The sequence below is a fragment of the Pseudophryne corroboree genome, chromosome 2 (genome assembly GCF_028390025.1).
Source record: "Pseudophryne corroboree isolate aPseCor3 chromosome 2, aPseCor3.hap2, whole genome shotgun sequence".
In the NCBI taxonomy this organism is placed as follows: domain Eukaryota; kingdom Metazoa; phylum Chordata; class Amphibia; order Anura; family Myobatrachidae; genus Pseudophryne; species Pseudophryne corroboree.
In genome coordinates, this window is record NC_086445.1 from 259,987,039 (window position 1) to 260,009,789 (window position 22,751).

Consider the following 22,751-nt stretch of genomic DNA (forward strand, 5'->3'; position numbering starts at 1 on the left):
ATGGACTCCCGGGTCATAAACCTAGAAGTCCAGAGAATGGAGCACATCGCGAATGACATCTCTTATAGGGCGGGATGTACTAATGTACATCGCCGCCCATCGCCACGATGCTGATCGCATATGTACTAACATATGCGATCAGCATTGCGGAGGACAGCTCTTCCGATAAGAGCAGTCCTCCGCGATGCGCAGCGGCAGCCTGACTTCCGGGATTCGGCCCAAGGAGTCAGTCGGCGCATGCACGGGGTGACGGGGGCTGCCCCAGGGCATGCTGGGAGGGATCCGATCGGATCCCTCACACAGCGTCGCGGAGAGAAGCCCATAGGCATCTATGGACCCCGCCGCGGCGCTGTCCTGCCGGCCGGGGGTTAGTACATCAGGAAAATGCGGTAAACAGGGAGTTTACCGCATTTTCCGCTTAGTACATCCCGCCCATTGGAAGAGCTGTAATTCGCAAAACCAATCGCATACGTATAAAGTACATATATAAAGTGCATATGTTCGGTGCGATATGTGGTAGGATCTACAGCATGGGTCTTCATCCTGTGGCCCTCCAGCTGCTGTGAAACTACACATCCCAGCATGCCCTGCCACAGTTTTGCTATTAAGGTATGCTAAAACTGAGGCAGGGCATGCTGGGATATGTAGTTCCACAGCAGCTGGAGGGTCGCAGGTTGAAGACCCATGATCTACAGCAGGCTTTCCCAACCACGGTCCTCAAGGCACACCAACAGTGCAGGTTTTAGTGATATCCAGGCTGCAGCACAGATGGTTAAATCAAAATAACTGAGCTACTAATTAAGTCACCTGTGCTGAAGCCTGGATATCACTAAAACATGCACTGTTGGTGTGCCTTGAGGACCGTGGTTGGGAAAGCCTGATCTACAGCAACAAGTTGGTACATCCTGCCGTAAAATTCACAGATTATCCAGATTTAACAATTCTCCAATACAACAATATGAACCCATACATTGCCGATATTTTACAGTGATTGGCAGATGATTTTCAATTAAAGATCAGATCTGCGAATCATGAACGTGCTCATTTTACCATTAAATAGCGGTCTGCAAATTGGCTGATTGTTACACCACTGGTAAGTAAGCCCCTTACATTGCCAATTTTATTGTACAAAATCACCTGCAAAACGTAGTATTACTGCAAGCGATTGCTGATGTACAGTACGAGTCCCATTATTACCGTGACATAACATCCACCATAAATGAAATAAATCATTCTTAATAGTTGTACTTTACATGCCGTAATAATACAGATGAGAGTGTTGCAGCACTACTGCTCTACCAGCACACATGAAGTAGTAGTAGTAATGATGATGACACAGGTTGGAAGATGTGACCCGGCTGCACAGGCAGGTGTGTGGGAGGCAGTGAGCAGTAGAGGTGTGTGACTGTGTGTAGTATTATAGGTCGGGTCGGGATGATGGAGGCTGCGGTGTGTGGGTCTGGGGGCTGGCAATAGAGGCGGTGCTGCAGCAGCCAGTTCCTCCTCTCGTCCTCTCTCTTTCTCTGCCACGCTCCCGGACAGCTGGGTACTATCGCTGCTGCCTCTCTCTCCCGGCAGCTGTCACATCTCCCCCGCTCACACCATGGTCGGGGCTCTCGTCCTGCTTCTGCTCTGCTCCTCTGCACTGATCAGGGCGGAGACCGAGGAAACGGAGAGTGATAATATCACCGATCTAGTTATTGAGACTCTGGTAAGTGCAGCTGCACGCAGGCATACAAGAAGTTGTAGAGGTCCACGTGTATATGACCTTACACATGTAGCAACACATGAAGCTCTCACCTGTCCTCATCATTATTATTGCCAGTAGTAGTTACCATCCTCTCCCTACTGCATCTGTCACACAGCACACTGGAAGCAGTCCTTCTCTGTACCTACTGCATCTGTCACACTTCACACAACTAACAGCACACTGGCAGCAGCTTGGAGCAGTCCCTCTCTGTACCTACTGCATCTGTCACGCAGCACACAAGTAACAGTACACTGGCAGCAGCTGGGAGCAGTCCTCTGTACCCACTGCATCTATCACACAGCACACAAGTAACTGCACACTGGGAGCAGTCCCTCTGTATCTACCGCTCTGTCACACAGCACACTGGGAGCAGTCCTTCTCTGTACCTACTGCATCTGTCACACAGCACACTGGGAGCAGTCCTTCTCTGTACCTACTGCATCTGTCACACTGCACACAACTAACAGTACACTGGCAGTAGCTGGGAGCAGTCCTCTGTACCTACTGCATCAATCACACAGCACACAAGTAACTGCACACTGGGAGCAGTCCCTCTCTGTATCTACTGCATCTGTCACACAGCACACAGGTAACAGCACACTGGAGCAGTCTTTCTCTTTACCTACTGCATCTGTCACACAGCACACACACAGGTAACCACACACTGGTAGCAGCTGGAAGCAGTCCCTTTCTGTACCTACTGCATCTGTCACATAGCACACTGGGAGCAGTCCCTCTCTGTACCTACTGCATCTGTCACACTGCACACAACCAACAGCACACTGGCAGCTGCTGGGAGCAGTTCTCTGTACATACTGCATATGTCACACAGCACACAAGTAACAGCACACTGGGAGCAATCCCTCTCTGTACCTACTGCATCTGTCACTCAGCACACAAGTAACAGCACACTGGGAGCAGTCCTTCGCTGTACATACTACATCTGTCACATAGCACGCTGGGAGCAGTCCTTCTCTGTACCTACCGCATCTGTCACACTGCACACAACTAACTGCACACAACTAACAGCACACTTGCAGCAACAGGGAGCAGTCCTCTGTACCTACTGCATCTATCACACAGCAAACTGGGAGCAGTACCTCTCTGTACTTACTGCATCCATTACACAGCACACAAGTAACAGCACACTGGGAGCAGCTGGAAGCAGTCCCTTTCTGTACCTACTGCATCTGTCACACTGCACACAACTAACAGCACACTGGCAGCTGCTGGGAGCAGTCCTCTGTACCTACTGCATATGTCACACAGCACACAAGTAACAGCACACTGGGAGCAGTCCCTCTCTGTACCTACCGCATCTGTCACACAGCACACTGGAAGCAGTCCTTCTCTGTACCTACTGCATCTGTCACACTTCACACAACTAACAGCACACTGGCAGCAGCTTGGAGCAGTCCCTCTCTGTACCTACTGCATCTGTCACACAGCACACAAGTAACAGTACACTGGCAGCAGCTGGGAGCAGTCCTCTGTACCCACTGCATCTATCACACAGCACACAAGTAACTGCACACTGGGAGCAGTCCCTCTGTATCTACTGCTCTGTCACACAGCACACTGGGAGCAGTCCTTCTCTGTCCCTACTGCATCTGTCACACTGCACACAACTAACAGTACACTGGCAGCAGCTGGGAGCAGTCCTCTGTACCTACTGCATCTATCACACAGCACACAAGTAACTGCACACTGGGAGCAGTCCCTCTCTGTATCTACTGCATCTGTCACACAGCACACAGGTAACAGCACACTGGAGCAGTCTTTCTCTTTACCTACTGCATCTGTCACACAGCACACACACAGGTAACCGCACACTGGCAGCAGCTGGAAGCAGTCCCTTTCTGTACCTACTGCATCTGTCACATAGCACACTGGGAGCAGTCCCTCTCTGTACCTACTGCATCTGTCACACTGCATACAACCAACAGCACACTGGCAGCTGCTGGGAGCAGTTCTCTGTACATACTGCATATGTCACACAGCACACAAGTAACAGCACACTGGGAGCAATCCCTCTCTATGCCTACTGCATCTGTCACTCAGCACACAAGTAACAGCACACTGGGAGCAGTCCTTCTTTGTACATACTACATCTGTCACACAGCACGCTGGGAGCAATCCTTCTCTGTACCTACCGCATCTGTCACACTGCACACAACTAACAGCACACTTGCAGCAACAGGGAGCAGTCCTCTGTACCTTCTGCATCTATCACACAGCAAACTGCGAGCAGTACCTCTCTGTACTTACTGCATCCATTACACAGCACACAAGTAACAGCACACTGGGAGCAGCTGGAAGCAGTCCCTTTCTGTACCTACTGCATCTGTCACACTGCACACAACTAACAGCACACAGGCAGCTGCTGGGAGCAGTCCTCTGTACCTACTGCATATGTCACACAGCACACAAATAACAGCACACTGGGAGCAGTCCCTCTCTGTACCTACCGCATCTGTCACACAGCACGCTGGGAGCAGTCCTTTTCTGTACTTACTGCATCCATTACACAGCACACAAGTAACAGCACACTGGGAGCAGCTGGAAGCAGTCCCTTTCTGTACCTACTGCACACAACTAACAGGACATCGGCAGCTGCTGGGAGCAGTCCTCTGTACCTACTGCATATGTCACACTGCACACAAGTAACAGCACACTGGGAGCAGTCCCTCTCTGTACCTACCTCATCTGTCACACAGCACACTGGGAGCAGCTGAGAGCAGTCCTTCTCTGTACCTACTGCATTTGTCACACAGCACACAGGTAACAGCACACTGGGAGCATTCCCTCTCTGTACCTACTGCATATGTCACACAGCACACAAGTAACAGCACACTGGGAGCAGTCCCTCTTTGTACCCACTGCATCTGTCACACAGCCCACAGGTAACAGCACACTGGGAGCAGTCCCTCTCTGTACCTACTGCATCTGCCACACTGCACACAAGTAACAGCACACTGGGAGCAGTCGCTCTCTTTACCTACTGCATCTATCACACAGCACACAGGTAACAGGACACTGGCAGCAGCTGGAAGTAGTCCCTCTCTATACCCACTACATCTGTCACACAGCACACTGGGAGCAGTCCCTCTCTGTACCTACTGCATCTGTCACACAGCACACAGATAACGTCACACTGGGAGCAGTCGCTCTCTTTACCTACTGCATCTGTCACACAGCACACAGGTAACAGTACACTGGCAGCAGCTGGAAGTAGTCCCTCTCTTTACCTACTGCATCTGTCACACAGCACACTGGGAGCAGTCCTTCTCTGTACCTACTGCATCTATCACACAGCACACAGGTAACAGGACACTGGCAGCAGCTGGAAGTAGTCCCTCTCTATACCCACTACATCTGTCACACAGCACACTGGGAGCAGTCCCTCTCTGTACCTACTGCATCTGTCACACAGCACACAGATAACGTCACACTGGGAGCAGTCCCTCTCTGTACCTACTGCATCTATCACACAGCACACAGGTAACAGGACACTGGCAGCAGCAGGAAGTAGTCCCTCTCTTTACCTACTGCATCTGTCACACAGCACACTGGGAGCAGTCCTTCTCTGTACCTACTGCATCTATCACACAGCACACAGGTAACAGGACACTGGCAGCAGCTGGAAGTAGTCCCTCTCTATACCCACTACATCTGTCACACAGCACACTGGGAGCAGTCCCTCTCTGTACCTACTGCATCTGTCACACAGCACACAGATAACGTCACACTGGGAGCAGTCCCTCTCTGTACCTACTGCATCTATCACACAGCACACAGGTAACAGGACACTGGCAGCAGCAGGAAGTAGTCCCTCTCTTTACCTACTGCATCTGTCACACAGCACACTGGAAGTAGTCCCTCTCTATACCTACTGCATCTGTCACAATGCACACAGGTAACAGCTGGGATCATGTCCTTCCCGTACCTCTCACCTCTCGCTGCCATCATTATACTTCCATGCCCTATTTGTATCTACTGCATCTGTCACAAAGGGCACAGCACGTAACAGCTGGGAACATCCCCTCTCTGATATCTCTCACCTCTACATGCTAACAGCCTAACACCCACTACTACACCTTTCCCATACCCATATATCATCCTTCTCTGCATCTTCTGTTACACATTCCTTCCACTTACATGCACTCATACCAGTCTCACGTCCTCTGTCACTTTTCAGATTACACGTTACCTGATGTCCATGTTACATAGGATTACACATCTCCATTCAAACAGAACTCTGCAAAAATCTGTCTATCCAAACCTTATGTGTCATCTGTTGCTTAATTAACCTTGATTCCAACCTGACTGCAGTTCTCATGTATATTACATGCCCTGTTACTGAGGCTCCTCCAGGCAGGCTGTGCAGCTCTCCCCTGTCCTCCACCTGTGCTGCTGCTGCATGCACCTCCTGCTGGGCTGCTGTCAGTGTGTATTGCTTATTCACTGTCATCATATCTCTGCTGCTTTACTTGTCTCATCTCCCATTGCTTTCTTATATGTGTCACGGTAACCCCCACTAGTGTTGTCATTGTGATCCCTTTCAGCCTGGCAATGATTGCACAGCTATTCATATTGGTGTAAGCCCTAGATGCAGTCCTCTGTACTTGTAGCAATCCTAAATCCATGTACTGTTACTGCACCTCACACTCTGCACCGGGTCACTTCCCCTCATGTTTATCTCCCACAGGAGAAGCCAGAGTCGTGTGTGGACACAGTGGCGTGGGGTGATACTATCCAACTTCACTACACGGTGAGTTTTGGGTCACTTTCCCTAAGGCCACATCTGGGCCTAAGGTACAACATGTGTAACAACAATAACACGTCAGCACTCCAACCAGGGGGGAGGAGGCAGGACAGGGGGTGGAGACCAGTCTGCTGCTGGTTTAACCCTTCTGTAAAGGAGATCCCCAGTAACATCACCACACAGCAATAACACAGTACAGAAAGCATTACATATTAGTCTATAGCTAAATGCACCAGTCACATAGGATATCTGTCAGTGACCAGGGAAATTCTTTAAGTCATTTTTGTTAGTTGGTTTAATAAAACCAGTATTTAGTGCCACTAACCCTTTCACATATGGGAGCACAGCTTCTGCATTTCAGACACGTTCCATAGAATTCTAAAAAACAGATATGAACCGCTAGCGAGAATTCTTTGTAGAACAGGTCACGTTTTCCACGTTTCTATGTGGCATGAGGTAATAGAAATCCCAATAACATGTTACAAAAATAAAAATACCTTTTGGGTCTACCATCAGAAACCTAGACAGAGCAGAACATTTGCTTTATATCACAAATGTCTTTGCTTTTAGCATATGTCATTTATTGGGTATGGGTCATAAAGTCGACAGTCATTAGGTCGACTGTGACTAGGTAGACACCTGAAATAGGTCGACGTGAACAAGGTCGATATGGAAAAAGGTCGACATGAGGGTTTTTTAACTTTTTTTTTTTGTGTCGTCTGCATCGTAAAGTGACCGGGAACCCCAATTAGTGCACCGTGTCCCCTCGCATGGCGCTTTGCTCGCCATGCTTCCAGCAAGGTGCCTCGTTCCGCTACCGCTGCGCTCGGCACAGGTTACTGTTCCCGATCGTAGTCCACGTGGATTGTAAAGTATGAAAGAGTTAAAAAAAAATGGGGGAAAAAATGGGAAAAACTCATGTCGACCTTTTGACCGTATCCCCATTTATGTTTCCTGTCCATATTCATGGCTGTAACCATTCACAAATGTATCCATTTACTAGATCCACTGGATATACTCTTTGGATATTTTTTTTTTTTTTAAATATCCTCTGTGGAAAGTTTTGCAAAAAAGTGCTAGAGGTAAAAATTAAACTTTCTGCTGCGGGGTACACTGGGCTCCACAGGGAATGACATTGGGGGTGCAGAGTAGGATCTTCGTCCGAGGCACCAACAGGCTAAAAGCTTTGACTGTTCCCAGAATGCATAGCGCCGCCTCCTCTATAACCCCACCTCCGTGCACAGGAACTCAGTTTTGTAGTTGGTGCCATGCAGTGCAGGCAGACAACAGGTGGGCTGCTCCGGCAGCCCTCAGAAGAGCTTTTTTAAGTGAAAAATGAAGACTTCAAGGGCTGCAGCAGAGACACTGTGAGTGTTAGATGTCAGTTAGACATCTACTGCTGCAGCTCCATCACCTCCCCCAGCGGCGCTGTATACTCCCGCGCCCTGGTTGCCGGGTACTTACAGCGGAAGCTCCGGTTTTCTTCAGTCAGGCACACACACCACCGCAGCTCTCCAGGATCACGTGGCTGCAATCAGGGAGGAGGTAAGTGGGTCCCTCAGGCGGGAACCGCTGTAAACCGCGATCCGGCGCGGCCGATGGGAGGCGGGCCGCGTGTGCTGGCGTGGATACTGTGACAGTACAGGGACCCCACTAGACCACCAGGGCAAGGGCACAGGTCGGATTCTCTCAAAAATCCGTTTACTAAGGCCCACAGTACCCGGTGGTGAAGTCCAGCAAAAGGCGCCATTTAGAGTAAATGTTCCCGCCCTGGAGCTGCATATCTCTCTCTCCCTCACTCCCTGTCAGCGTTTGGAGCGCCATTAGGTCAAGCTGAGCTGATCCTGGGACTGTTTGGGCAAATCCTCCTCTGTAAAGCTGCCTGCATGTCAGCGCTGTGCATTTTACAGGACACTTAAGTATTCTACATGTCTGTTGACAGTGTTAGTTAAGGAAAAGTGCATTTAGTCAGAGTTATTTAGTACAAGTATCCTGTGATATACATCCAGTCTTTACTGTGCATTGTTATAACTATTGAGTGTATAGCTAAACTTAGTATTACTCTGTATTGCTAGTCCAATACAGTTTTATTGCATGTCATAATTTCTGCATTGTACAATGTGACTATGTGTGTGTGCATATAGCTGCTGTTTGACTTCCATTTCGTGTATCTCACTTAGATTGCTATCACTATATTCTGTAACCTGAGGGGGCTAAGTGCGTCAGGATTATTACCTAATATTGGTGTTTCACAAGATATACTTATTGTGTATTTTTCTCTGTGATTCTTAGTCACCATAATACCTCTGGAACTCTCTGTTTGTACTACACAGGGGGTTCTTGTCAGGTGTTGTGCTGCTGATATTGTACCGGGTTGCCTTGAATTGAGCTTTCAGACATGTCAGCTACAAGAGGCGACGGAGATGGAGCTGATCCCACATTGCATGGTGGTGACGCTGCAGACGCATTAGAGGAAGCAGAGGGTTCAGGCTCTGGGGGTTCCCTACCCCCCCAGTGGGACCATAGCAACGGGGGTGCATAATGACCCACCTTGGGCTACTTTCTCCATGTTATTGAATACGCTAGTAACTAGACTTACTGTACACCCACAATGGGACCTCCTGTGCCGGTGCAACCGCTTATGGTCCCTGCGGTTAATCTGCCATGGGCAGATCAACTGTCCACTCAGTTACAGCAATTGAACCAGTCACTGACTAAACAGAAATCTCTCCCTTGCCCGCCTAAGACCAAGGGGTCCTCTAAGCGGGCTATTACTTCCACACAATCCACCAACATCCCAGACACCTCGTCTGATGAGGATGGCGTATATACTGACCCCACAGACACTGATACTGATAATTCTGATGGGGAATCTGTTTCACAGGTGGATGTTCCTTACTTGTTGGAGGCTATCAGGATGATTCTTCAAATTACTGATGAAACGACCAGACCTTCTCGTTCAGGGCCATTGTGTCTACCGGGATCTGGCCTGGCTGGCTTTGACAGCGTGGCTCTTGAAGCTTCCGTCTTGAGGGCCAAAGGATTTTCTGAGGCGGTCATTCAAACTATGTTGAAGGCCCGGAAACCAGCTGCTGCTCGGATTTATCATAGGGTCTGGAATTTTAATACGGCCAAGCTTTTGGCCTTTCTACAACAGGGCCTGGACATGGATGCCAGACGAAGGCCCATCAAGGTTCATATTTCTACCTTGTCGGTTTGGTTCCAGAGAAAAATTGTAACTTTACCTGATGTTCATACGTTCACTCAGGGTGTGTTGCGGATTCAACCTCCTTATGTCCCGCCTGTGGCTCCTTGGGACTTGTCGGTGGTTCTAGAGGCGTTGCAAGAGTCTCCGGTTGAGCCTCTTGAATCTGCAGACCTTAAGTGGCTTTCTCTTAAGGTATTGTTTCTGCTGGCTATTGCCTCTGCTAGACGGGTGTCGGATCTGGGTTCCTTGTCTTGTAGGTCCCCATATCTGATTTTTCACCGTGATCGGGCGGTTCTTAGGACACGTCCCGGGTACATACCTAAGGTGGTGTCTTCTTTCCACCTTAATCAGGAGATCGTGGTTCTGGCCTTTGCTTCTCCTGAATTGTCTTCCAAAGAGCGGTCTTTGGATGTGGTACGGGCTTTCCGTATCTATGTGAAGAGAACTGCATCCCTTCGGAAATCTGATTCTCTCTTTGTGCCGTTTGGTTTTCACAAACGTGGCTGGCCTGCTCACAAGCAGACCCTGGCCAGATGGACTAGAATGGTGATTGCACATGCTTATGTACAGGCTGGCTTTCCAGCTCCTGCTACCACCAAAGCCCATTCTACTCGGTCTGTTGGACCTTCTTGAGCGGCCCGCCGTGGTGCGGCCCTTGAACAATTGTGCAAGGTGGCTACGTGGTCCTCAGTGAATACGTTCATAAGGTTCTATGCCTTCGATACTTCCGCCTCCCAGGATGCTTCCTTTGGATGCTGGGTTCTTTTGCCCACTACAGTGCGTCCCCTCCCATGAGGAACCGCTTTAGGACATCCCCAATGTCATTCCCTGTGGAACCCAGTGTACCCCGCAGCAGAAATTGAGATTTATGGTAAGAACTTAACGTTGTTAAATCTGTTTCTGCGAGGTACACTGGGCTCCACAGGGCGCCCACCCTGACGCACTTAGCTTCTTTGGGTTTGTATGGCATTTGCCGCTGACACTTTCTCCTGTCGTGAGAATGTGGTGTATGTGGCTACTAACAGTTGTCGTCTCTTTTACCTGCTACTGCATTGGACTGGTTAACAAAAACTGAGCTCTTGTGCTCGGAGGTGGGGTTGTAGAGGAGGTGGCGCTATGCATTCTGGGAACAGTCAAAGCTTTTAGCCTGTTAGTGCCTCGGATCAAGATCCTACTCTACACCCCCAATGTCATTCCTTGTGGAGCCCAGTGTACCTCGCAGAAAGAGATTTAACAACGGTAAGTCCTTACCATAAATCTCATTTTTAATGGGTTTGGGTTGAGCTTGAGCCCATTTACATGCAAAATGCAGACGTAAAATGGTTTCACTAAAAAATGCACCATTGTGATGTTATTGCAGGATGTTCTCAGCTCTGCAGCAGCAACATGGACGCCGTGTTTACACCAGGCATATGTGACATTACATGTAGCCCAGTCATAAGCACAGGAAATATTTGTTTTGGGCTTTAATCAAATAAATACATATCTCTAATAAAGCAGGCTTAAGGCGAGTACACGCTAGCTAAGAATCATCCCATACCGCCTCCCTAATGGTAAGGAGGCACATGTGATGTGTAACGTGACTAAACATAGAAACTAGTATTTGGGACCCGTTCAGCTCTTGGCCATCCTGCCAGTCAGTGGGTTGTCTATTTCACATCCATTGGTATGATTATAAAGTTATCCTTATTGTGAAGTCAGAATATAAGCAGTAATTACATTGCACAATAAATGAGTATCACACTACACTAATATAACAAGCTAATTAAAACATACATATGCTTTCCCAAACCACTATCTATGTCTAATAGCTTTATTTTTCCTAAACAGAACAATTAGTACAACAAAATATGGCTGCATTACTGCTTCACAGCAATGAGGTCACTGTGTGGAGTTTGTATGTCCTCCCCATGCTTGCGTGGATCTAGGTGTATTTATAATGGCTGCAGGGTGTGCGGTGCACACCCTGCATCTAGAGTACATGTACCTTATGCTAGAAAGCGGGTCCTTCCTCCTCTGCTGCACCATCTTCCCAGTGACATCTTTGGGAAGAAGATGGTGCCATACAATGAAAGCAGAGACTCGCACACCTTTGCTCTCATGTGTACATGCAGTAGCGGCTCTTGCCACGGGCAAGCAGGCTTTTTGCCCAGGGCGCCGCTGCCCCTAAGGCGCCGCCGTGGCAAGAGCCGCATACTAATCCCCCTCGTCCCCAGCTGCAGCAGGCGGCGTGGGCTGTGTGGGCGCCCGCTGCATCCGGCGACGCTGACTGACACTAGAGGTCATAATTGACCCCTAGTGTCTGTGTGGCGCTACTATGGGAGAGACGTCAGGGGTCGCCGGATTCTGTTGCGGCTACCGACGGAAGCGGTCACAGCGGCGACCGCTAAGAAAATTTACAGGAAGGAGGGGTGGATGGGCGGATCCGGAACTTTGGAGAAAGTTTTTGGGGAGTGGTGAGTAAAATGCAGGCGTGTCCAGGACAACGGAGGGCGGAGGAGTGATGTCAAAGCTAGGCCCAGCATTGCTGGACCCATCTCAAAGGGTAAGTATGTCCAGGGCTGGTCTACTTCTGCTTGAATTTTTTTTAGCTAAGCGATCGCAGCCCTGCTAAGCTAAAATACACTCCCCCATAGGCGTGGACTATTGATCGCAGCAGCAGCAAAAAGTTGCTGGCTGCGATCAACTCGGAATGACCCCCCATGTGCATTGCAGGTGGGGCAGATATAACATTTGCAGAGAGAGATAGATTTGGGTGGGTTATTTTGTTTCTGTGCAGGGTAAATACTGGCTGCTTTATTTTTACACTGAAATTTAGATTTCAGTTTGAACACACCGCACCCAAATCTAACTCTCTCTGCACATGTTATATCTGCCCCCCCCTGCAGTGCACATGGGGGGTAATTCTGAGTTGATCGCAGCAGCAAGTTTGTTAGCAATTGGGCAAAACCATGTGCACTGCAGGGGGAGCAGATATAACATTTGCAGAGAGAGTTAGACTTGGGTGGGTTATTTTGTTTCTGTGCAGGGTTAATACTGTCTGCTTTATTTTTACACTCAAGTTAGATTTCAGTTTGATAACACCCCACCCAAATATAACTCTCTCTGCACATGTTATATCTGTCCCCCCTGCAGTGCACATGGTTTTGCCCAACTGCTAACAAATTTTCTGCTGCGATCAACTCAGAATTAGGCCCATGGTTTTACCCAACTGCTAACAAATTTGCTACTACGATCAGGTCTGAATTACCCCCAGTGTCTGAAAAGCAGGACTGTCCCACTGAAATCAACACGGTTATGAGGTACAGCTATGTGTATATATAGATATATTGTACAGATATATAATATATACAGTGTATCTATCTATATCAATATATAAAAGGTCCCTGGCACTCCGGGCTTACGCACACCTTGCTCCGTTGCCCTCCCTGCAGATCAGCGTCTGTGTATATTTCCTTTGTATGGGCGGCACTCAGGGACTTGCAACAAACGGGTGGTCTTCAGTATGCCGACTGACGGAATCCCGGCGCACAGTATACCGGCGCCGGGATCCCGACAGCCGGCATACCGACACTTATTCTCTCTCGTGGGGGTCCACGACCCCCCTGGAGGGAGACCGTGCCCGTAGCGTGGCGAGCGCAGCGAGCCCGCAAGGGGCTCATTTGCGCTCGCCACACTGTCGATAAGCCGGCGGTCGGGCTCCCGGCGCCAGTATGCTGGTCGCCGGGAGCCCGACCGCCGGCATATCGTAGTGAACCCCAACAAACATGTAAAGTGCAAAAAAAGACCCCACCGGGCCAATTTAATGGTAACGTTTCGGGGTGTTATTCCCCTTCCTCAGACAATTACCCCCTGTGTCTGAAAAGCAGGACTGTCCCACTGTAATCAACACGGTTATGAGGTACAGCTATGTGTATATATGTGTATAAATAGATATATTATACAGATATATAATATATACAGTATATCTATCTATATATACAGTATATATATATATATATATATATATATGTCATTATCTCAGTATGGGAACCAAAAATTTATGATTTTGAATTTTGGATAAGGGATACTCAACCTGTATATCTTTTTCAGTTCATATGGGCTGATTCACTGGTGAATGGTATTTCAATGTTTCTGCATTGCTGCTTCGTACAAAGGGGGTTATTCAGGTTTGTTATCAAACCAAAAAAGTAACCAATTGGGCAAAACCATGTTGCACTGCAGGTGGGGCATATCCCATATGTAACATGTGCAGAGAGATTTAGATTTAAGTGGGTAATATTGTTTCTGTGCAGTGTAAATACTGGCTGTTTCATTTCTACACTGCAATTTAGATTTCAGTTTGAACACACCCCACCCAAATCTAATGGGCCCTACACACTCTGCGACCGGCCGCCGAGCTGGGGGGGGGGGGGGGGGGAGGGGATAGTGTTGGTTACAGGGGGAGTGAAGTTTCTCCACTGCCCCCGTTACCCGGCTATATAGCCCTGCATGCTAATATGGATGAGATTATTCATATTGGCCTGCAGGTATGAACGAGCCGGCACCAACAATGAATGAGCGCGGGGCTGTGCATCGTTCATCATTGGTGCCTACACACTGAACGATATGAACAAGTTCTAGTTCATTACTGAACCAGAACGTTCATATCGTTCAGTAAAATCTTTAAGTGTTGGTGCCTATAATTCTCTCTGCACATGTTACATCTTGCCCCAACTGCAACATGGTTTTGCCGAATTGCTTACTTGTTTGGTTTGCTAACTAACCTGATTAAGGCCAATAGTCAGAGTCAACCTGTGAATCAGCCCCATAGAATACCACTCAACATTTATAAATAATATATCAGGACTTAACGGGCGCGCCAAAGGTGTGTCCAAGTGGAAAAGTGCTGTGGCCTCATCTTTGATAGGCTATAACACCGCATGTCAAGCTAGGGGCGAGCCCAACACTCCTGCAGATGCTGGACTGTCCCCAGCCTTCTCCTGCTGCTGAATGGATGTAGCAAAAATGCTCGCGACATCCATTCACTGGCACCAGTGCTTTGCATAGTGTGCCGCAGTGTCGACCGCCCACGGACCCTGCGGCACACTGTTAGGACAATGGGACAGTGTGCAAAAAGTGGGACTGTCGTGCTGGAATTAGGACAGCTGGGAGTTATGCCCAGTTTGTTTTTTGCGCTGTTTAATTACATTAAAAAGAAAGTTCCTCCATGATCCCATTCGACAGGGAGAGAGCATTGATTATATTTCGCTGTCTAGGGCCGAAGCAAATTTGATTGCAAGTCAACTATAATTGCATCCACATGGCGTTCACAGAACTACCTATGGATATTCATCAGTATGGAGAGTTAAACGTATCTCTGTAGCCAGACTGCCCCTATCTGTATGTTTCGTTTTAAAACAAGCGTAACACCATGCATAGCTCGTACTTACATTGACACGCTCTTGTTAAGCTTTGCCTTTGTGCGAACACCCCATTACAACCCAGTAACTACTCTTTAGCCACAAGTGGAGATTTGTGTACAACTCGGCATGGTCCATGGCTGTGTATACTGGGCATATGCAGTGTGAAAACAGGTGATATATGGCCCATAACTTTCTTGCTTTCTGCTCTACCTCAGGCCATCTTTGGGCACCAATTTGTGAGATCAGGAGGAAGACAGCCCAGCAGAGCTGCCAGTATGCAGATGTTGGGGCGGTGCAGAGGGAGCACTACAGCAGCTGACGTGGGGCATTTTGCATAGTTTCGCACTGTGCATGCACAGAAAGAGAATTTGTGCAAATACACTATTTCAGAGTAGAATGCATTATGGACGCACCCCGCCTTACACATGGAGAGACAGAGTGGGAGTGGAAGTTCTTAAGTAGACAAAAAATCAGTAAGGGCTTGTCCATTCAGATACATCTTATTCAGACCAACAAGTATGCATGGTATGCGTTCAGGATCTCGGCTGTCGGGATCCCAGCAGCCGTAATACCGCCAGCCGGAATCCCGCCAGCCGCCAGAATACAGATGCTGGAATCCTGAGGAAATCGGGATTCCGACAACGATGTCCCGACAGTCAAGATCCCGAAGGTAAGTATTCACTGCCGCCTTAGGTTTACTGAGCAGGAGTGGGGGTTAGGTTAAAGCAGTGCCGGATTAAGGGGGAGGGCGAGGGGGTAAGTACCCCGGGGTCCCCAATCTCAATGAGCCCCCAGCTGAAGTTGCTGTCCACTGACGATTCTGCCTGTCTCCAGGCTCCACTGCGAGCAGCAACGCACTCCCAGCAGCAGCGGCAGTTCTTGGGAGAGTTGCTGCCTGCGTCAGAGCCTGAAGAGAAAGAGAAACATTCCAGACGCCTGCACCCTTAACATTCTAGTGGTGTCGCTTCCAGGTGCAGCAGCACAGTCCTGATTCTTGCCTCACAAGGCTGCGCGCCATGGGCAGTGTCTGCGTCCCTGCTCCAGCACACAGGAATCTCATTGGAGTGGAGGCCCATGCGGTGATTGCTGGCAGTGCACCTGCCTCCTCACTGACCTGCTAGCTGTCTCTGTCCTGAGTCCCGAACTCCTGCCACAGCAGCAGCAGCTGCTTGTGCTTTTAGGTGAGGGACTAGGTGAGGTACTCTGAGGAGCAATAGCAGGTTAGACTATAGAGGACTGATGAGGAAGAGCGCTGGGCGCAGGCCGTAGTGCAGCACAGGAGGCAGTAACAAGTGCATAGTTTAGTGTTTGGGACACTGGCTACCGGTTTGCTGCATTTTTCAGATATCAAGGGGGGGGGTGCATTTTTACTGTTCGCACTGGGAATGTCTAGAAACAGCCCTGCCCTTAACTCTGTGCCCGCATGCTTGCTTGGCTCCCCCCATCTGTAGCGCTAGTGTCGAGTAGACCCGCTGCGCAAAAGACACTGGGGGTGGAGACATCATAGAGTCTCATCCTCCACGAAGGCACTGAGGAGCAGGACTTGGGTGGCCGCTGGACTCTGAAGCTGCCTGTCAGCAGAGATCAGTGAGTATATAAAGATATTTGGAAGGGGAATTAACATATCTTCTAAGGTGGTGGTGAGAGAATGTTATTTTCTCTATCGTCCTAGTGGATGCTGGGGACTCCGTAAGGACCATGGGGAATAGCGGGCTCCGCAGGAGACTGGGCACTCTAAAGAAAGATTTAGTACTATCTGGTGTGCACTGGCTCCTCCCTCTATGCCCCTCCTCCAGACCTCAGTTAGAATCTGTGCCCGGCCGAGCTGGGTGCTCCTAGTGGGCTCTCCTGAGCTTGCTAGAAAATAAAGTATTTTGTTAGGTTTTTTATTTTCAGAGAGCTTCTGCTGGCAACAGACTCTCTGCTACGAGGGACTGAGGGGAGAGAAGCAAACCTACTCACGGCAGCTAGGTAGCGCTTCTTAGGCTACTGGACACCATTAGCTCCAGAGGGATCGAACACAGGTACCTAACCTTGATCGTCCGTTCCCGGAGCCGCGCCGCCGTCCCCCTCGCAGAGCCAGCAGAACAGAAGCAGCAGAAGCATGAAGACATCGAAATCGGCGGCTGAAGACTCCTGTCTTCACTTAAAGTATTGCTCCCACAGCACACCGCACACTCCGGTCACTGTAGGGTGCAGGGCGCAGGGGGGGGCGCCCTGGGCAGCAATTAAGTACCTTTTTGGCAAAAAGAGACATATATACAGTCTGGGACTGTATATATGCCCGAGCCCCCGCCATTTTTTACACATTAAAGCGGGACAGAAGCCCGCCGCTGAGGGGGCGGGGCCTTCTTCCTCAGCACACCAGCGCCATTTTCTCTTCACAGCTCCGCTGGAAGGACGCTCCCCAGGCTCTCCCCTGCAGTATACAGGTGCATTAAAGGGTAAAAAAGAGAGGGGGGGCACTTACATTTAGGCGCAGTATATATATATATATATATATATATATATTAACAGCAGCTACAGGGTAAAGACTAAGGTACAGTGTAATCCCTGGGTTATATAGCACTGGGGTGTGTGCTGGCATACTCTCTCTCTGTCTCCCCAAAAGCCTTTGTGGGGTCCTGTCCTCAGTCAGAGCATTCCCGGTGTGTGTGCTGTGTGTCGGTACGCCTGTGTCGACATGTTTGATGAGGAAGGATACGTGGAGGCAGAACAAGTGCAGCTGAGTGTGGTGTCGCCGCCGACGGTGCCGACACCTGATAGGATGGATATGTGGAAGGTGTTAAATGATAATGTAAACTCCTTGCATAACAGATTGGATAAAACTGTAACCGGGGGACAGTCAGGGTCTCAACCCATGCCTGATCCCACAGCGCAGAGGCCGTCAGGGTCTCAAAAGCGCACACTATCCCAGATAGTTAACACAGATGTCGACACGGAATCTGACTCCAGTGTCGATGACGATGAGGCAAAGTTGCAGCCTAAATTGACTAAAGCCATCCGCTACATGATTGTAGCTATGAAGGATGTATTACACATTTCTGAGGAAAATCCTGTCCCTGACAAGAGGATTTATATGTATGGGGGTAAAAAGCATGAAGTGACTTTTCCCCCTTCACATGAATTAAATGAATTATGTGAAAAAGCATGGGATTCCCCTGACAGGAAGGTGATAGTTTCCAAGAGATTACTTATGGCGTATCCTTTCCCGCCAACGGACAGGTTACGCTGGGAATCCTCCCCTAGGGTAGACAAGGCATTGACATGCTTGTCCAAGAAGGTGGCCCTGCCGTCTCCGGATACGGCCGCCCTAAAGGATCCTGCGGATAGGAAGCAGGAAGCTATCCTAAAGTCTGTTTATACACATTCTGGCACACTGCTGAGGCCAGCAATTGCTTCGGCCTGGATGTGTAGTGCGGTAGCTGCATGGACGGATTCTCTGTCTGAGGAGTTAGATACCCTGGACAGGGACACTGTTCTACTAACCCTGGCACATATCAAGGACGCGGTCCTATATATGCGGGATACCCAGAGGGACATTTGCCTGCTGGGCTCTAGAGTTAACGCAATGTCCATTTCTGCCAGAAGGGTCTTATGGACTCGGCAATGGACAGGGGATACCGACTCTAAAAAACACATGGAGGTTTTACCTTATAAGGGTAAGGAATTGTTTGGGGACGGTCTCTCGGACCTAGTTTCCACAGCTACGGCTGGGAAGTCAAATTTCTTGCCTTATGTCCCTCCACAACCTAAGAAAGCACCGTATTACCAAATGCAGTCCTTTCGTTCTCAGAGGAGCAAGAAGGTCAGAGGATTCCACTATGTTTGTGGTACCGAAACCGGACGGTTCGGTCAGACCCATTTTAAATTTAAAATCCCTGAACATTTATCTGAAGAAATTCAAGTTCAAAATGGAATCGCTCAGAGCGGTCATTGCAAGCCTGGAGGAAGGGGATTTTATGGTGTCTCTGGACATCAAGGATGCTTACTTTTATGTCCCCATTTATCCGCCTCATCAGGAGTTCCTCAGGTTTGTGGTACGGGACTGTCATTACCAATTCCTGACGTTGCCGTTTGGCCTGTCCACGGCACCGAGAGTTTTTACCAAGGTGATGGCGGAAATGATGGTGCTCCTTCGGAAGCAAGGGGTTACAATTATCCCATACTTGGACGATCTCCTCATAAAGGCAGTTGCTGATCAGTGTAGCACACTCTCAGGAAGTGTTGCGTCAACACGGCTGGATTCTGAACATTCCAAAGTCGCAGCTGATTCCTGCGACGCGTCTGCCCTTCCTGGGCATGATTCTGGACACAGACCAGAAGAAGGTGTTTCTCCCGGAGGAGAAGGCTCAGGAGCTCGTGACTCTGGTCAGAGACCTCCTAAAGCCGAAACAGGTGTCGGTGCATCACTGCACGCGAGTCCTGGGAAAGATGGTGGCGTCATACGAAGCCATTCCCTTCGGCAGGTTCCATGTGAGGATCTTTCAGTGGGATCTGCTGGACAAGTGGTCCGGATCGCATCTTCAGATGCATCGGATGATCACCCTGTCCCCCAGGGCCAGGGTGTCTCTTCTATGGTGGCTACAAGGTGCTCACCTCCTCGAGGGCCGCAGATTCGGCATACAGGACTGGGTCCTAGTGACCACGGATGCAAGCCTCCGAGGGTGGGGGCGGTCACGCAAGGAAGAAACTTCCAAGGGTTGTGGTCAAGTCAGGAGACTTGTCTGCACATCAATATCCTGGAACTAAGGGCCATATACAACGCCCTGAGTCAAGCGGAGCCTCTGCTTCGAAACCAACCAGTGCTGATTCAGTCAGACAACATCACGGCAGTGGCCCATGTAAATCGCCAGGGCGGCACAAGAAGCAGGGTGGCAATGGCAGAAGCCACCAGGATTCTTCGGTGGGCGGAGAATCATGTACTAGCACTGTCAGCAGTGTTCATTCCGGGAGTGGACAACTGGGAAGCAGACTTCCTCAGCAGGCACGACCTCCACCCGGGAGAGTGGGGACTTCATCAAAAAGTCTTCACGCAGATTGCAAATCGATGGGAACTGCCACAGGTGGACATGATGGCGTCCCGTCTCAACAAAAAGCTAAAAAGATATTGCGCCAGGTCAAGGGACCCTCTGGCGATAGCTGTGGACGCACTAGTAACACCGTGGGTGTTCCAGTCGGTCTATGTGTTTCCTTCTCTTCCTCTCATACCAAGGGTGCTGAGAATTGTAAGAAAAAGAGGAGTGAGAACAATACTCATTGTTCCGGATTGGCCAAGAAGGACTTGGTACCCGGAATTGCAAGAAATGCTCACAGAGGACCCATGGCCTCTGCCTCTCAGACAGGACCTGTTACAACAAGGGCCCTGTCTGTTCCAAGACTTACCGCGGCTGCGTTTGACGGCATGGCGGTTGAACACCGGATCCTAGCAGAAAAGGGCATTCCGGAAGCAGTTATTCCTACGCTGTGAAAAGGCTAGGAAGGACGTGACAGCAAAACATTATCACCGTATATGGCGAAAATATGTTGCTTGGTGTGAGGCCAGGAAGGCCCCTACAGAGGAATTCCAGCTGGGTAGATTCCTGCACTTCCTACAGTCAGGTGTGACTATGGGCCTAAAATTAGGGTCCATAACGGTCCAGATTTCGTCCCTATCCATTTTCTTTCAAAAAGAACTGGCTTCACTGCCTGAGGTTCAGACGTTTGTTAAGGGAGTGCTGCATATTCAGCCTCCTTTTGTGCCACCAGTGGCACCTTGGGATCTTAACGTGGTATTGGCTTTCCTGAAATCCCACTGGTTTGAGCCACTTAAGACGGTGGAGCTAAAGTATCTCACGTGGAAAGTGGTCATGCTGTTGGCCCTAGCCTCAGCTAGCGTGTGTCAGAATTGGCGGCTTTGTCATGTAAAAGCCCCTATCTGGTTTTCCATATGGACAGGGCAGAATTGCGAACTCGTCCGCAGTTTCTGCCAAAGGTGGTGTCATCTTTTCATCTGAACCAACCCATTGTGGTGCCTGCGGCTACTCGTGGCTTGGAGGATTCCAAGTTGCTTGATGTAGTCAGGGCTTTGAAGATCTATGTTGCCAGGACGGCTGGAGTCAGGAAGACTGACTCGCTGTTTATCCTGTATGCATCCAACAAGCTGGGTGCTCCTGCTTCAAAGCAAACCATTGCTCGCTGGATCTGTAACACGATTCAGCAGGCTCATTCTGCGGCTGGATTGCCGCATCCGAAATCAGTAAAAGCCCATTCCACACGGAAGGTGGGCTCTTCTTGGGCGGCTGCCCGAGGGGTCTCGGCATTACAGCTTTGCCGAGCTGCTACTTGGTCGGGTTCAAACACATTTGCAAAGTTCTACAAGTTTGATAGCCTGGCTGAGGAGGACCTGGTGTTTGCCCATTCGTTGCTGCAGAGTCATCCGCACTCTCCCGCCCGTTTGGGAGCTTTGGTATAATCCCCATGGTCCTTACGGAGTCCCCAGCATCCACTAGGACGTTAGAGAAAATAAGAATTTACTTACCGGTAATTCTATTTCTCGTAGTCCGTAGTGGATGCTGGGCGCCCGTCCCAAGTGCGGACTTTATGCAATACGTGTATATAGTTATTGCTTAATAAAGGGTTATGTTATGTTGGCATCCATTGGTTGATGCGCTGTTGTTTGTTCATACTGTTAACTGGGTAAGTTTATCACAAGTTATACGGTGTGATTGGTGTGGCTGGTATGAGTCTTACCCTGGATTCCAAAATCCTTTCCTTGTAATGTCAGCTCTTCCGGGCACAGTTTCCTTAACTGAGGTCTGGAGGAGGGGCATAGAGGGAGGAGCCAGTGCACACCAGATAGTACTAAATCTTTCTTTAGAGTGCCCAGTCTCCTGCGGAGCCTGCTATTCCCCATGGTCCTTACGGAGTCCCCAGCATCCACTACGGACTACGAGAAATAGAATTACCGGTGAGTAAATTCTTATTATATCCTGACATGAGGGGGTGGGGCCACCCTGTTTTCAGTGCCCCAGGCACCCGGAAGGCTTAATCCGGCCCTGGGTAAAGGCACACTCCGGGAAGGGGGTTAGGATTAGGCTGCAGACACGGGGAGTTAGGGTTAGGCACCACCGGGGAGTGTTAGGATTAGGCACTAGGGGGGAAGGGTTAGGTTTAGGCTATGGGAAAGGGGCGGTTAGGTTTAGGCACTTCCGGGGTGGGGGGGGGGGGGGGTGTTTAGGGTTAGGCACAAATTGGGGAGGTTAGGATGCGGAGGGTTAGGAGAGAGAGGTTAGGGCACCCTGCACACCCTTGTCGGCATTGCCGCGATCGGGATGCCGGCATTGGTATACTCAAAGCCGGCATCCTGACCACCGGTTATTCATACTGAACCCATATGCACATACACACGTGTTAGGAGGTTTATATTTTGCACTTTGGTATTGTATAGAACAGGTGAAAATACACAGTGATGATGTCTTGTTACATACAGTGCATCCGGAAAGTATTCACAGCGCTTCACTTTTTCCACATTTATTTATGTTACAGCCTTATTCCAAACTGGAATAAATTCATTTTTTCCCTCAAAATTCTACACACAATACCCTTAATGACAATGTGAAAAAAAGTGTCTTCGAGATTTTT

At 49.4% G+C, this 22,751-nt stretch overlaps 1 protein-coding gene across 1 annotated transcript in view; it reads left to right on the forward strand.

The window, feature by feature from the left end:
• Window positions 1–1,497: 1,497 nt before the first annotated feature.
• The window catches only part of FKBP11 (FKBP prolyl isomerase 11), a 107,524-nt gene continuing 86,270 nt past the window's right edge, over window positions 1,498–22,751 (forward strand). Inside the window, exons 1-2 of the mRNA XM_063952715.1 lie at window positions 1,498–1,711; window positions 6,459–6,521. Of these exons, the coding sequence (XP_063808785.1) occupies window positions 1,604–1,711; window positions 6,459–6,521 (171 nt within the window). The 5' untranslated portion in view covers window positions 1,498–1,603. The remainder of the gene's footprint in view (window positions 1,712–6,458; window positions 6,522–22,751) is intronic.